This window comes from Schistocerca gregaria, chromosome 2 (assembly GCF_023897955.1).
Source record: "Schistocerca gregaria isolate iqSchGreg1 chromosome 2, iqSchGreg1.2, whole genome shotgun sequence".
NCBI lineage: Eukaryota > Metazoa > Arthropoda > Insecta > Orthoptera > Acrididae > Schistocerca > Schistocerca gregaria.
Window position 1 is genome coordinate 698790024 of NC_064921.1, and position 18000 is coordinate 698808023.

General features: G+C 37.2%; 1 protein-coding gene across 18 annotated transcripts in view; it reads right to left on the reverse strand.

Annotated features, from left to right (window-relative positions):
• Window positions 1-18000, reverse strand: part of LOC126334787 (prominin-like protein) — a 503842-nt gene that overhangs the window by 203293 nt on the left and 282549 nt on the right. For all 18 annotated transcript variants that reach the window (XM_049997400.1, XM_049997403.1, XM_049997401.1 and 15 more), the window contains one exon: window positions 6856-6922. In XM_049997400.1, the coding sequence (XP_049853357.1) occupies window positions 6856-6922 (67 nt within the window). The remainder of the gene's footprint in view (window positions 1-6855; window positions 6923-18000) is intronic.

Consider the following 18000-nt stretch of genomic DNA (forward strand, 5'->3'; position numbering starts at 1 on the left):
TTTTCTCACTCAATATCCCATACATTTGAGTTGTTGTTACTTTCATCACATTATAAATATAGTTGGTGGTAGATGATTTCCACTTCCAGTGCTCTAATTGCACCAAAGTACTTCTGGAATTTGCAAGAATTAGTGTTTTGCTCGATTATTGAGAGCCAAACATTAACTGCTTCTTCAGTTGTAATTAATTCTGAGGTACACACACTATTTGTATGTGCTTAATGATTTTTTTCCTTTTCTTTTTGGAACATGGGCCATTTATATGCACAACCAATGTCCCTCAAAATTTGTTGTCAATATCAATGCCTTTCCTTGAGTGTTCACTCTCAATAATGTAAGTCATAGAGGATTCTTGTCATCACAGCATCAGCCTCAGGCAATTTCCTTAGATTTGACATTTTGCTTCTGCTGTTAAAGAACCTTTCCCAGACTTTAAAACAGGTACAATAATTTGTGTGGTCACTCTTGACAAATGTAGTTTTCTATCTGTACTGCATTAACATCCTGCAACAACAGACCATTGTTATGTAATCTTTCTTAAACAGAGAACATTAGATCTTTCCATATCAAAGGAAACATGAATCAGGCTATGGCTTACCCTCAGTAACACTGGTGTTTTTATTAGTATCCTCCTTCAATGAGATTGTGAACTATGATCATAATAAGACGATTAGCTAATACAGCTCTTAAAGTACAAATATTTTAGCTAGTACTTCCCAATGGATGTGAAGGGGCATTTATTGGCTTCTATTTGAAGGATATTTGTTCTCAGGCACTTTGAGGCCCTCTTTCTATAATACATTCAATGGAATATGTCTGAGAAGTGAGATGTATATGTATTTGTTCTGCTTAATTACAAGTTCTCATTTCCTGATTAGAATATGCTTTTTAGCAAATATAAGCATTAGAATATATTACTATAACATAATAAGTAAGGTTTTGACTCTTTACAGTGGAATTTTAGGAAACGTGTTATTTTGAAATTCCAATACTAGTACACCAGGTCTAGCTTCCCAAGTGAAAAATTCTGTGAAAGACTGTCTATAGTCCTTGATCTGATTATATTTTGTAGTGAATAAATGCACTGGTACCTGTTATTATCGAAGAGAATATTTGAAGTTTTACAGTGGATTATATGAAATATCTCAAATTTATTTTGAATTTCCAATAGTTGCATTCTAAGCTTAAGTTTTAGAGCAATAAATTCAGATCACTCTTGTTAAATAAACTTATTATATCAAATCTCTTTATACATAAGTAAACACTAATTCATTCTTCCCTCATAGAGACACATGCAAATTATTTATGTTATTACAGTATTAGTTTTTGCTTACATACAACCAACATTATTGAAATAATATTATTTCATTAACCCTTTCTTTTCAAAATCTTTCACTACTAGTGGAAAGTGTGCAAGATGCTGTAGGGTAGAGAGAATCTATATTTAATGTACATCTTGTGGGGAAACAATTTTATAAGGGGGGAAGGGGAGGGGTGCAGTAAGGATATCATTGGGAATGCCAGAGAGGTGTTCTCCTGGAAGTGCATGGTATGCAGAAGGAATAATTTGATCAAGAAACGGGAAGGGAAAAAGGCACAGATGGATGAAGCAAACAAAGAATTGCTAAGGATTATGGAAGACAGGAGATAGGTTGGAAACTGATAGGTGGAAGAAAGGCACGGAGAAAGAGGACAATGTCTGAGTGTTTCATTATGGGAGGGAAAGGAGTTTCAGCAACTGCCATGACTGCCAAAGATAAATGGAGAGGTCTTCCACATAAAAATACACTTGTGTCCAAAATTATAGGTACAAACTGCTATTTCCCCTTCCGGTGTCTAATTCAGGATATAATCATACAAACTGTTGACAGATGTTTGTATGATTATGTTCTGCACTTAAGACGGCATCCCAGTCAATCGATAACCGCGCTCACAATGACGTCAGGGCACCAATCAAATGTGCCTGGTACACAGTCACAGATGGTGCAGTTTGGCACAGAGAAGATGGTTATCAGACTCTTTGCTACTTACAGTATACAAAGACTGGTAGCAGGACAGTCACAAACTCATGTGACCTGATGGTTTAATGTGAATCATTCCACTGTTTCTCAGATGTGGTGACAGTTTGTAGAGACTGAAACTGAACCGCAAAGACCAGAGCAGGACCGACCACGTGTGACACCAGAAGAGAGGAATGCTACTTGCCTGTGAGGGCATGACAGTAGTGCCTAGTATTGCACAGCAACTTGCATCTGACCTCACAGCATCCATCAGAAAAGTTATATCGAGGCAAAAGGCGTGCAGAAGACTTCAGCAGAGTGGCCTTTATTGTCAGAGACCTGCTGTTTATGTACCTCTGATGCCTCTTCACAAAAGGCAATGTCTAGAGTGGAGTCGTCAACATGTTACCTGGTTGGTTGAACAGTTCGCCAATGTTCGTTTCAAAGATGAGTCCCGATTTGGTCTGGAGAGTGATTCTCAATGGATTCACATTTTGAGGAAATGTGGAACATGCTTTTGGGATCCAAACATTGTGGAAAGAGACCAATGCTGAGGAGGATCGCTTATGGTGTGGGCACAGACAATGTTGACCACTCTAACACCTCCCACGAAACTGTGTGATCAGCAAGGTTTAACTACTGTCAGGTGTTGTGACGAGATCTTGGGGCCTCATGTGGTTGTTGAGCAGTGCTGTGGGAACAGACTTCATATTGATGGGCAATAATGCTTGATCTCAAAATTTCCTTTTTGTTAGGTTGTCAACGGTTTCTTAAACAACTCATGCCTTTTGTAATCCATAACAGCAGTTTCCAAACACTTCTTTTTTTTCCTCCTCTCCTGATGCAGATGCAATAATGTCCATAGCATCTCCACCAAGTTTACAGGTTTAGACAGTAGTAGTTTACCATTGATTTACCATTTTCTGTCACCAGAAAGAAAATCTACTTAATCTACTTAAGCATCTTTTAGGAGGACCATTTTTAAGTTTCAGGAATTTTGCCTATGACATCCTTCTTACAGGTGTATCAATTTTTCACAGATGCTGTCATGCTTGTGTATTGAAAACAATAATTTATGTTGAGTGACTATGCATAAACACTCACAAATTTAATCATGGTAGAGATTGACATTTCAGGTCTATTACCACCTTCTTTTTAAGAACGAAAGCTAGCGTGGCTGTGTAATCCATATTTACACATTTACGGTACCCTAAAACACCTTTTCAACAAGTCAAACTTGTTACATTCCATTCTTATTACTGTATTTACTCGAATCTAAGCCGCACTTTTTTTCCGATTTTTGTAATCCAAAAAAACCATCTACGGCTTAGAACTGAATCCAAAGTAAGCGGAAGTCCTGAAAAATGTTGGTAGATGTCGCCACAACTAACTTCTGCCGTCAAACATATGTAGCGCTACTCAGGTATGCTCTGCAGGCACAAAGATCTCTGTGGCAGTAAATAAATTAAAAGAAAAGGTAGAAGAATGTAAACATTATGCCATGTATTCTTTTGTGTTTGCTGCTATCTCATTTAAATCCTGCCTGCCTAATAAACTACGAAACTAGAGTGAGACAACAGCAAACGCAGAAGAATATACATATCATGTCATGTTTATATTCGTATTATTCTTATGCTGAATAGCGATACAGTCAGAAATGAAGCACGGCAACTGAATAGATTAGATGACTAATTTCTGTGCAGAATGTAATGTACTAAAGAGACGTCTGCAAAGATTTTCAAACGGAGAAAAATTTTCGTTAATCTCTCATTCAGAACATCATCTATCACACGCAATCTATTATTCGGTTCTTGTTCATCATTATCGAAGAAAGCAGCACTGTAAGTAACAACAAATAGCAGTTTCTGTTTTGTTTCGCTTATGAGATAATTCCTCTTCTTTTTTTTATTGTAAGCCATGGGAGCACGCACAAAAGCAAGCCATGTTGTGAGTGGCGACAGGCCGTAAACACTCATTCAGAATGGGACAAACAATGCATGACACCGTACAGAAATGCATTTTCAGCTTATAGTGACGTAAACCCCTATAACAAAGAGAAAATTGCCAATCAATTCAAACCAGACGAAGCACGCGAAGAAGCAAGCGTACCCGTATAAATACAGACGGAGCGCCTGACACATAGCAATGGCTACTTGGTAAAGCTTAACTGTTAAGCTTACGACTCGAACCAAACTACTGTAGCTGTATCTTCACCCATTCGATCTCAATTGTGTTTCGATTTGGAGGAGCAAACTAAAACTTTTCTCTCAACTTGAATTTTGAGTCTCAAATTTCAGGAGCGGCTTAGATTCAGGAAATTTTGTTTTCCTTTGTTTCGAGTCTCATTTTTCAGGTGCGGCTTAGATTTGAGTAAATACAGTAGCCTTAGGTAACAAGTCTAATTTGCTTTTACCACATTCCATTTCTACTTTGGTTTGTATGTACCAAAGAGATAGTTTAAATATACTGATATTTTACTTGGTATACGATCTGTGCCTACTGGGCATATGCTAACTGTATGTGCAAGTGTGTAAGCTAGCAATGGCATATATGTACAGTGTCCCAGGAGAAATGGTCAATATTAAGACTATGACAGGAATGCTCACTCACAGCGAGACAGTTTGGTAAACAAGGGCTCTAAAATTCATACCTTAATAGCTATGAGCATCTGTTCACCTCTGCTAATGCAAAACACATCTCTTCTACTGAAGAAATGCTCATAGCTCTTAAGGTACGCTTTTAGATCCCATGTTTATCACACACTTTTGCTTTGAATGATGATTCCTGTCACATCCCTGAATACTGACCATTCCTTGTGGGGCACCCTGTATAGATAGATTGACAGCCGATTTTTCACATGTGAGGCATTGGCACTCTTGCAGTGGATTCACTGTTTAATATCAATAAATTAAATTCTGCTGTTGAATCCAATATGGCTTTTGAACAGATATTATTTGTAACTGTTATCAATATATCCACTTACATTAATTACTTTGCAACTTTTAGTAAACACAGTATCTTGAAAAGTGACAGAGGAAAGTTAATGCAATATGGATAAAACCAGGAGACATCAAAAACAAGAAAAATAAACATTCTTGAACAATGGAATTTGGTCTAATAAATCTTGCATAAAAGTGTCACCTAGTTTCACTTTAGAATTCATAGCCCTGTTAAGTAATACACCAGGAAAGTCTTTCCTTTCCTTTGAGGAACATCTTTCTATAAGTCACACAGTGAATCTTTTATTACTGGAGTCATTTTATGTACAGTATTCGCTCAGTTACACACACGTTAATTGCAGTCAGAACTTTCTGAACGAGCCCTTCGAAAAATGAGTTGGAAGCACTGAAGCTCGATAGTGGAACTGAATGCTTCGAGGAAATGTTAATACCAATTGTCAGGCAGGAAAAGGGACACTGTAAAGATTGCCATCAACATATTTATTCAGGTACATGTCACATACTTCTAATTTTCATCGTGTCACTGGATACAGGAAGGGAGTCTTCTATCTAGCTCACTCTCATCGGTTAACCATCTTTCATTCTCAGTATACTCCAAAATCCACCTCACAATACCTCCTCCCTTTACTTATATGTACAGGAAAAATAATTTTGTTTCATGACCAAATTTGCTTTTATTTTCCACTGAACTCGGCACTGTTTCTGGCCGAACTTGGCATTGTTTCTTGCCACAGTCAGTGTTTCTATCTGCCAATTTTAGTGTTTTCTCCCTAATTCTGTTTTTCATGTCACATTCTGTGTTTGTTTTCATTGTTGTTTTTGCCCAATTCAGTGTTTTTTGTCAAATTTGGTGCTGCTTTTCTTGCCAAATTCAGTGATGTTTTCTGCCAAGTTCAGTGGAGTTTTTTTGCTTATGTCATTGAATCAAAGCTCATTATGCAGGAAATTAACTTTTTTCAAGATCTTACATGAACCCCCAGCCTTGAAGAGATTAGGAGCCAAAATACAGTTTTAACAATCATTAGAGTAAATTCTCATCCTTACTTTCATAACATTTTTATACATTGCAAAATAACAATTTTCATGATAGGTCATAAACATCATGAATTCCACATTATTGTGATAAAGACCACTAATTTTGTATTGTTACTTTTGCGAAACTTTCCTGTTCCTACTTATATGTCTTCTGCTTGTCATCTTGATGCATGCAAAAACTATATGTAAGGACATGGTCACTCGTACAGGTCCAAACACATATCTCACTGTTACATTTGACGACTTGCTCTATCACATTATTGTGATAAAGACCACTAATTTTGTATTGTTACTTTTGCGAAACTTTCCTGTTCCTACTTATATGTCTTCTGCTTGTCATCTTGATGCATGCAAAAACTATATGTAAGGACATGGTCACTCGTACAGGTCCAAACACATATCTCACTGTTACATTTGACGACTTGCTCTATCTGCCGGTCAGAGCTAATACAACATGGAAAAACATTTTTGACTGTCTGCGAGGTGAAGAAAGAAACAAACAAACACAGTGTGATGGAAGTTTTATGACATTACATTCAATTCAGAAAATCAGCATATCAGATGACATCTAAAAATAAAGCAGAAAAACTCAAGTGTTCACTGGAATTAGGTCAACAAGATTTCACATCCACAAGATCATTTATTTTTATAAATTGTACGATTATGGGTAGGGTGAAATTGGAAACTTTATGTTTTCTAGCCAAATATCATGACTTAAGTCATCAAGCAATGGCAACATACACAAAACAACATCCACAAAGGGAACTCAGCGTAGTTACAGTGTTCCATTTTGTAAAATATAAGGAAAAAAATAAATAAAAAATAAAAAGACAAAGAAAAACATGACAAGTGATACTTACAACTCAAAGCTTTGCTGACTGTTTCCTGAAGCTCTTCATAATTTGTTACCAACAAAGTGCTGACTTCCTGGAAAAACAGCCACCATTTTAGTTGTACACCACAACAATTTATTTATCACACACCCCCCTCGCCCCAGAAAACACACACACACACACACACACACACACACACACACACACACACACACACACAGAGAGAGAGAGAGAGAGAGAGAGAGAGAGAGAGAGAGAGAGAGAGAGAGAGAGAGATCCAATGGTAAAAGAATCTGAAAAAATAATAATACAAATAATGCCAGCAGCAGCACATTGATTTTAACAAAACTAGGAAGTTTCACTGTCCGAACAGTCATTCTTATATTGACTGTGTGGGGTGGGGCAACAGTGATTGCAAAGCTGCTACCAATCGTTGTTTAAACAGGTTTGAATATCATCATTATTTACGCTGCATATGTCTGGTACAATTAATGAATCAGACTTTTTGCTACTGTATTCAGAGACAGGTACAGTACTATGAGGCTCAAGAGCAGGCGTGCAGCTGTCTCCTACACAATAAAGCTTCTTGACAACGAAATAGAGCAGATATATTACAAGTGTTCCTGAATTCCATATGCATTGCATAAAATCTACTACACTGTTGGTGTGAATCAGGAAACATTCAGGGATCTACTTCCACTAGCATCAGAGTAGTGAGCAGTGATCTCTTTTGACTCCACAATGGCAATGACAGACTGTGATTCTTAGAGTCTAATAAACAAACTAGGTGCAATCACAAAATATTTTCCAAGTCTTTCTTATACTAAGAATGAGAGGTAACATTATGGTTGCTGCTGGTGTGAACCTTTGTTAGTTCAAGGAATGAGATTAAAAGTGCTTCCAAGAAATGGAAAACTGTCTAGTACTCATATGATATTACGAAGGTTGAGGAAATATTCTTGGTAGGCCTTGTCATAACATGCTGTAATGTAGTTTAATAACTCCAAGTGCATTGTCCAGCACTTACAGAGAAGTACAAATCTAGGTTCTAAAGTACAAAATGGGCGGTCGAAGGTATCATCATTAGTTAAACTTACCCTTAAGTACTCTGGGCATTGACAGGAATGCAATTACTATGGAGGGCTCTCTCAGATGCCCTTCTAATTTTTTTGTTACTTATGAAACCATTGTTTAGAGTGAATATATATTTTCATGACTTTCTCTCTCCATTACATATCTTGGAAGTAGATTTTTTAAAACATTGTAGGATTTAAAATAAAACATGTGGACAACTGAAACACAGCAAACTTTAAAGTAAATTTCTATTTCATGTATCACTAAAATAACAGTAGATGGTTACTCCTCTATCTACACTCACAGATTATATTCAGGAAAATTACTGTCACAACATTATTACATGGGAAACATACTTCATTGTGAGGAATTGTATATGAAATCAACTTTGTGACTATTGTACTTTAAAACTTCAACACATTTTAATTTTAAAAGATGGGGTAGAAAGTAATTACATATTTTTTTGAGGTCGTGAACCATATTTTAATCACCTTCTGTCTGCATAGATTTCACATAGACTCTCCTAGGACATTCCATACAAATCAGACCACCACACTGTTGCCACTGGTATCTTGTCTGACTATTCAAATGAGGTATGCAAAAGGCACAGGTTTTTCATGTTTCAAATCATTCTTTCTGTGTTTGAAAGTCATCTTTTATGCACAGTATTATTCTGATGGTGCCACTCAACTCTCATGGCAGTGTTCAAAATAAAATCTAAGCATTATATGAGGCTCAACAAGGTCTCTTGCTAGGTTTCTCATAATGAACGATCTCATCATTATTTCCACCTTTGGATGATGATGATGGTGTAACAAATTCACACCAAAGCATCACCCATGGATGTGGAGAACATGGACAAAGATCATCATTTTGTTTTGCAACTTGATGAATAAGTTGCACACCTCTGGTCAACACAGTCCACACCACATTTTTCATGTTCTAAAAACACTTAGCCTCAGTCATTGATTACTTAATGGTACATAGAAGAGATTAGTAATGCAGCTTTTGACTTTATGGGCACAGGGGAAACCAGTGTCATGTCTTCCTGTTGTGGGATCTCATCTTTGTTTCTGTTCTCTGTTCCAGTGTGAGAGAGACCATTTTTGAATCTTCACTGATTAGTTCTTCTGATGAGTACCGCTTATCACCAACAATATCTCTGCATGCATTTTCAGTATGTTACACCAACCGAAGAACAGCCAACGAGAGAACACTGTGACCTTTCTCATGCTGTGAAATAAAGTGACGAACACTGTCTTTTTTAGGATAAATGTACAAATTATAGAAGTAACTTGTCTGTGCATCAGACAAGCACTGAATTTTCAAGCCATATTTTTCTGGCTTGCTTGGCATATACCATCCAAATTTATGCCTTCCATAGAAAGGTACACCTATTTCTTCAACATACCCTATTTTATCTAGAGAATCAAAGATGATTATTTTCAATAAAAAACAGAAACATTTGTGAAATTGCTGCCGACTTGTCTTCTTTCTTTCTTTCTTTGCTCCTGCTCACCTGGGTTGCCAAATCATAATGAAAATAACGAAAACAAAAATATTTCTTTAACAGTACAACTGAAAACACCTCCACCAGTTCCATCGGTTGCAAACAAGATGTACACCAATTCATTTCCCAATTTGAAAATTGCTGAATGCACTAACAATCGAATTAATGTCTTGAATTTAATGGCTTCAGAAACTTGTACGCAGGGCAAGCTTACTGAAACAGTGTCATCGTCCCCCCCCCCCCCCCCCCCCCCCAAAAAAAATACCTTTTGCTATCTGTTGAAGTCCAGGCAGCTGCAAGGCTATGCTTATTGCCATGTCCTTATGTTAGTTGGCAGCTGCTGCTTTCTCCATCGAAAACAATTATTCTTACCAAGATGCAACACTCCCCATCATCATCAGTCATCACATCTTCATCACTTTGTTGCCGATCCAAAATGATGTCGCAAGTAATAAATATCTTGAAATTAATGTCATTATTGCTGTCAACCATGTCTTGATATGAAGACCCACCAAGCCAGTTTTGGACAGCCACATCTGTCTTTTTCACAACATGTTGCATAAAAGGAGAAGCTTTCCCTGCCATGGAGAAACAGTAAAATTCAACAACACAACATGCCAACACTGTTGTTGTCGCTGTCAGTCCTCTCAAGGCTCAAAAAGAAGAAACAAAGAGGAGCAACATGGCAAAAAGTTCTGGCATGTGTTGCTTGCCATACAACAGGAAGGTAAACAGAAGGGAGTGTAAGAAATATCACGAAACAAAAAAATAATATAATATGAGAGAATGCATAGTACTTAAGGGTTAAGACCCACTTCCTCCTCCCCAAAATCTCTCAATGTCAAGGACATGTAAGGCACTGGTGGGAGTGGCAGTAATTCTAACAAAATATTCTACCACTGTCTGTAGAATATCTCTGGGTAGTCAAGATAATCCCATTAGTGATTACAGCCATTTCACAAAACTTTAAAACTCTACCTGAAATAGTTCTGTTTCTCTTCCATACTGTCATTTGGTTTTATGGAACATTGTATGGAGGTTCAGGAATGCTTATCATATCTTTTTGCTCTGTTTAACAGTTCAGTAAGTATTAATAATGACAAGAAAGTCTGCTGCAGACCTGCACTTGAACCTATGCAATAACTGTCACCTGGTCCCTATAAGGAGCGATCTCATGCCACAAAGTGACTTGCTGCACCTTAAGTTGGCCTGAGGAAGAGATGTGCCTGGATCTCAATGTATCATATTTTCACTATGGTCCGCATAATTCTAGAAACTACCACAACATTCAAAAACAGCCATTTGGTTGTACAGCACTCAGTTTGTCTTAGTAAACAAACTCTTTGGCAGCAAGCTTCTGGCACACATTCTCTCCTCTCATATACAACCTCAGATGGTAAAGCAATCTGTTCAACGTGTGTTGTTTATAACTTGTCTCTGAATGAACTCCAGAGAGAGAGAGAGAGAGAGAGAGAGAGAGAGAGAGAGAGAGAGAGAGAGAGAGAGAGAGAGAGAGAGAGAGAGAGAGAGAGGAGATAAGATCTACACTAATCTACACTATGCAATACCTATTACAGTAATGAAATGTGTCTCAATCTATGCACATAGAACAAGATGTAACTTTTGCCTTTTTAAAAATTTCGAATTCCTGGAGCTGGTGTTTATGCAATCCCATGAGAAATTATGACTATCAAAGTTAAATAGGAGGAGATAAGGATGGGTGTGCTGATTCATTTTACTTTTGATTTTCAAGTAGTTCATTTGGTAGCAGATACACAATGCATACTGTGATTTGTTCCACTAAGGTAATCCTTTCTGTACATGGAATAATATTATCAGAGGCACATCAAACAGTTAAAATGTTTCAACTGTATACTTAGACCTACGAGTCTTAAATGTCTCAAGAGCAATGTTCTTAAAGCTGATCTGGAACCTATTAATGTTCCACTGTAGTATGGGTACCATTCTATCACATAAGTTCCTAGTTCCTCCGCTATGGACAGGATGGAAAACAGCAGTATGGACATGACATTTTGAATAAGTTGTTGACTCTTCCATGCAGATATTGAATCAATATCCTCAGTGTCAAAATACTGTATTCATTACCGTATTTACTCGAATCCAAGCCGCACTCGAATCTAAGCCACACCTGAAAAATGAGACTTGAAATCAAGGACAAAAAATTTCCCGAATCTAAGCCGCACCTGAAATTTGAGACTCGAAATGCAAGGGGAGAGAAAAAATTTAGGCCGCACCTCCAAATCGAAACAAAGCTGGCCCACTGTAATATAAGGCACAATTTGGGCCGAATGAATGACGATACAGCTACAGCAGTGTGGTTCGAGTTGTAAGCTTAGCAGTTAAGCTTTACCAGGTTGCTCTGAACGAGAGTTTAGTGAAAATTTTTCTCCGTTTGAAAATCTTTGCAGACGCCTCTTTTATACATTAGATTCTGCACAGAAATTAGAGTCATCTTAGATTAAAAAATCTAGTCAATTGCCGTGCTTCATTTCTGACTGTATCACTATTAGGCATAAGAATAATATGAATATAAACATGACATGATATGTATATTCTTCCGCGTTTGCTGTTGTCTCACTCTAGTTTCGTAGTTTATTAGGCAGACAGGATTTAAATGAGATAGCAGCAAACACGAAGGAATACATGGCAAAATATTCGTATTATTCTAATGGTGAAGAAAATACTGCATGTGATTCACAATTCATAAAACTTCATATTAGCAACCATCTCTTCTCACAGGTAGGAAAAAATTCAGAATGTAGAGTTGGCCATATTGACAAACATCCCAAACACTCTTGCCAGTCGGATTTTCATAGTACATCGAAATGCTGCTACATTCGAATATGAACAATACGGAATTTGTATTTACTTCGTTAGATAATGTATGAAAATGCAGTGGTCGAAACTCAGGGCGGAGAAAAAAGCTCGTCTTCCACTTTTTTTTTTTTAATTTATTTACTAACGCAGAGGTTTTGGTACCAGTATTTATCTATGTGCTTGCAAAGCATGCCTGTGCAGTGCTACATATATTCGACTGCAGAAGTTAGTTGTGGCGGCACCTATCAACATTTTCCAGAACTTCTGCTTACTTTGCACTCTATTCTAAGCCACAGACGGTTTTTTGGATTACAAAAACCGGAAAAAAAAGTGCAGCTTAGATTCGAGTAAATACGTTAATGCACAAAACTAGCATTTTACTATCATACAGTTAGGGCCTTTCTTTCTCCTATTGTGAGTTCTTTCATAGCTTTCTCCTTCACTGAAGCTGTTGGAAAAGACTCAGATAATGGTACATACTCTGATCAGCCAGAACCTTATTCCCACCTACCTAATAGCCAGTATGTCTACCTTTGGAATGGATAACAGCAGTGACATGTCATGGCACAGAAGCAACGAGACCTAGGTAGGTCGCTGGAGGCAGTTGGCACCCTATCTGCACACACAAGCCACCTAATTCCCGTAAAACTAAATGGAGGAAAGTTATGACCTCTGATGACACATTCAATCACATTCCACAGGTGTTCAATCAGGTTCAGATCTGCAGCTGGGGGATGGAGGGGGGGGGGGGGGGGGGGGCAGCACATCAATTGGAACCTACCACTGTGTTCATCAAACCACTCCATCACACTCCCAGCCTTGTGACATAGAGCTTTATCTTGCTGAAAATTGCCACTGCCGCTGGGAAACATGATCATCAGAAGAAGGGGTGTATGTGGTCTGCAACCAGTGTATGATACTCCTCAGCCATCACAGTGCCTTGCACGAGCTCCACCGAACCCATGTACGTCCATGTTGATGTTCCTCTGGGCATAATGAAGTCACCACCAGATTGTCTCCGACTCGTAGTGCAGGTTTCAAGGAACTGCTCCCCTGGAAGATTATGGATTTGCCCTCCCAGTGGCAGGATGAAGAAGGTATTGGGATTCATCAGATCATGCAACACACTGCCTCTGTGCCAACGTCCACTGCCAATGGTCACATGCCCATTTCAGTCGGAGCTTTCAATGTCATGGTGTTAACAGTGGCGAATGCATGGCCCAACAGCTGCAGATGCTAATTGTTAGGAGTGTTCAGCGCACTGTGTGTTCAGACACACTTGAACTCTGCTCAACAGTCTGATGTTAGATCTGCCACAGTTTGTCGCCTTTACTGTTTTACCAGCTCGCCCAGCCTACAACGTCCAACATCCGTTAAGGAAGGTGGCTGCTCATGAAAGTGTTAGTAGGTCTGTTTTGTTGACTGTTGTAGTATAATCTATCTGATAGATAAATCTGACTTATAATTTTTGTATTTTTCACCTCTGATGTGAATAGATGGTATCTGCTTATTATTGTCAACTTCTGAATATATTTTTCTTTGGGAAAGTCTTGGCACTCCTGTTCCAGACTGGATGTTTCCCAGAGTGCCCTTACAGAATGAGTAAAGCATACTCCTCTTGTACAGTCATGCCATAGTTTCCTTTAGTACCTTGACCATAGCGGAAATTGTGGTGCAGTTTTTCTGATTCACAATTGTCTTTTTTCAATAGCTTCTGCACACTACAGTCATGTTCTTATTTGTTCTGTGGTGAGGTTTGTAAGCCTTTTATACAACACTACAAGATATTGTGATGTGTTACTGCAACTGTAAATTTTCTTCAACACCTTATTATATTTAGTGGATTGGAGGTAGCAGTTTCCTTAAGATGTGTTCCTTTACTAAGATATTAAGCCAATTTCATACTTTTTGCCAATCTTGTTAGCCATTTATGTATAGGAAGGACGACACTATCACACCACCTAAATCTCTCTCTCTCTCTCTCTCTCTCTCTCTCTCTCTCTCTCTCTCTCACACACACACACACACACACACACACACACACACAATGTATCTCCTCTGACATAATGGATGTGCCCCCTTCTATAGTGTGTTTATGAGGACTTGCTTTTTGAATGAACAGTTCCCTGATGGTGCACCAAAAATGTTAGTAGTTCTACTTTTTAATCTTTGTTCTGATCAAACAGTTTTTTTTTTTCAAATAATCAGTCTCTTATTCCTCAAGTTGCCTTTTTCTTTCTTTACCCACAATGATCCTGTTTTCTAATTTATTCGTCTTGAAAGCCAGCAAAATTTAATATTTTATTCTTAAAAGAGTTTTCCCTTTATTTCCCATTTTTTTATGTTATTTCTTTCTAGGTCTTTCCCCCGTGTTTCATTATTCATGCAACTGTTGATATCTTTTTCCAGAAATGACACCTTTATGGAAATATTTGAGTAGCTGCTTCAGTGAGATTTTCAGAAAATATCACAAAATCAGCTTGTGTGACAAGGAAGTTTATCCCAATTCCATTTGACTCCTTCCCAGAATTATTGGTTCAGTTTTGTGGTTAATTTTAACTAATTCAAATCCTCACCGTTTTTTCCGCAATACAATTAAATAGCACACTGACATCAACCATCAATTTTTATTTTAAATGGCTCAGATACTTCTGTCATATGTTTTACTTTAGATACTATCTTTGTTAGTGTTTCACAAAATGCTTTCTTGAAATCAATGAATTATATTATAGGTTTGCTGTTTACAATTCTGAGGTGAATTATCAATTTTAAATTAAAAATCTGTGATGCGCGGGATGTTCACTCTCGAAAACTGCCCTATTGTTCTCCATGTGCCCAACAACAAATTAATGAAAAGAATGCTCCAGCTGCTCTGTAGAGCTTTATTTAATTCATTACTAGTTTTGGCTTTTTTATTAAGCTATTCTCTTGTAGACAGTGGCGAAGTAATTTCCAAAAGATTAAAGTACAAGTCTGGCAGATTTAAAATCTTTTTGTCTAATGAAGTCTTGAGAATAAGGTCATCTCATGACGGTACAATGTAATTAATTATATGGTCTTGAAATAACTATGTTCTCTCAACATCATTACATAAGCAAGATTTAAATCTACTAGGCTTGTACTCATATTTTTTTAAGATTACTTCTCCACTGCCGTTTTGAGAAAAAAAAAATCCAAAATTGGTAGTGGACTAACAGTTCCACAGAGCAAGTGGAGTGGCCTTTTCGTTAAAAGTTCTCTCAGTTGTTTACCTAAGGTTTCTTAAAGGCAGCTCAGGAGAATTTTTAATATTATAAGCCACTGGTAAATGATGACTTTTGTTAGACACATTGTTTTTTCTAATTTTTGGGGGTGGATTGATCTTATTTGCCACTCTTCTGGAATCCTTTATATTTTCTGACTCATCTCAAAAGCAAGTGTAAGTTTCAAAAAAATACTCTGAGCACTATGGGACTTAACATCTGAGGTCATCAGTCCCCTAGAACTTAGAACTACTTAAACCTAACTAACCTAAGGACATCACACACATCCATGCCCGAGGCAGGATTCGAATCTGCAACCGTCGCGCGGTTCCAGGCTGTAGCGCCTAGAACCGCTTGGCCACCTCGGCCGGCAAAAGCAAGTGTAGAACTTGTACACACCATTTCAATAATTCTGCTACAAACGAGTCATTTTACCATCTTCCTGGTTGTTATTTAATGTTTTGATGGCGTCATACATTAATAGTTCCATTGGCACGAAATTTTCCTCAAGACGTCCTGATAATTCTGAAAAATTTGATTTACTGTTGAAAATGGATAGTTTAAAGGGCATGTTAAAAATGTTTGCTGATATTTCTTAATTTTCCTTGTTATTTAATCATATTTTGCCATTTTTATCTATGAAACAAATACTTTATGCTTGATATTCTTTATTTACAAGTTTAAGAAACTCTTTGAGAATTTCTAGAATTTTCTGGTGAAATTTTCTTGTATTTCAATAAGCCAAGATTTTTTTTAAAGGTTCTTTTCTGATTTCTGGATTGCTTTTGATATTTCAGTTCTTTGTTGTTCAGCCTGTCTGTGTGCGTGCGTAGTTTTTTAACATTTCCACTTTTTGCAATATTAAGCTCTTTGTTCTAGTGATTTTTTTTACATCTCTTGTCCTAACCTCTCTTATTTTCATTCTTGGCCAATCACATTGTTTTTGTGTTGCTTTCATAATTTGTGCCCAGGGTTCATGCCAGTCACTTTTCTAGTTGTTTCATATTCTTTCTAAAATTTTTATTACGTTATTTTGTAATATTGCCTCTAATAGAATTGTATCTGATTAATATCTGGTTTATGATTCCCTTTTAATTGTACATAAGACAGATTGAATTTTAAATGTACAGAGGTGATAATATGTAACGAAGTCCCTATTTTGTTTATTTTGACATTCAAAATTTCCTTGATATCCCCCTCTGCATATTGCTATGTGATCCAGCTGATACTCACACAGATTCGGATAATCCTAGTTTCGGCTTGTTTGGTAGCTTGCCAAAGGGCTGAACATCAGTTTCACCAGGAACATACTGATCAGACTGATCTGTTTGGATATTCTCCTGTAATATTGTTAAACAACTTTTCATTTCCAATTTGCTATTCAAGTCACCAAGAACTATTAACAGTATTTTTAGGTGTGCTGGAGGTATCAGACTCTAAAAGCTTTGGGTGATAAACCTTCTGCAGTCTACCTTCTTTTGCTTCATTTATAGGTACAAGGTCATCTATGAGAGTGTAGCTTTTATCCACAGACTTTATATTTTTAACAGGGAGACTCTTCCTGATTTTGATTTAAAATCTGTACCACCACCACCATTCTACCTACTCTCGCCTAAAAGATTTCTTATAAGAGAAAATATCCCACACCATAAAACTCTCATGCTTCCCACATTACCTTGCTGCATGTGTATAATGTTAAGGTAACTGGCATTTACTATAACCACAAAAGCAAATTACTGCTACAAAAGAGTATTTGAAGAAAAAGGGTTGTAATAACAGATCCATACATTACAGCTTTGCATTTAGAATTTCTTTGATATGTTAGTGGTTTATGTGATACAAGACTGTTTCCATTGAAGTACAGTTCACTGATAACAGTTAGTGGACACTAACCAGGTTATCGTGTACGCTGTGGCAATTTAAATTGCAACACTAGGAAAACAGATAATATCCTGGAGTACGTAGGACCTGCCCATCCTTCTTAACCTTCCCCATTCTATCCCTATCATCTCTTTAAGGAAGGAACTAATAGTTCTGAGAGCTAGAATAATGTCATCAACTTTTCCTTTTGTGTGTGTCTAAAAGCACTATCAATCCTCGCAATATGAAGGGGAGGGGAAGGGTGGGTATTCTATGCCTAACTTTTGAAAATGTTGTAATCTAGTCAGTTACTTCATATTTTAAAATTCTGAAAAAAATTAATGAATTCTTCTGCCAGTTAAACTTAACCCAACAATTTAAGTTTAGTAGTAAATGTCACTTTCTACAATGAATGTCATATTCAAACTTTTCAAGTCCAGGACCTCCCTTACACATCAATATCTCTTTAAATAATACATTGTGACAAAAAATCCTCAACAATTAATGAAGTTTGCATTATTTAATTTTTTGTGGTGGTTATTAAGTGCCCCCAGCTTGCTAGTACATATTATTGAAAATGCGATGATATTGCTTAGTATTTCTATGACATATTTTCAGGTTCTGGATGCTACTTACACATCAGTACCT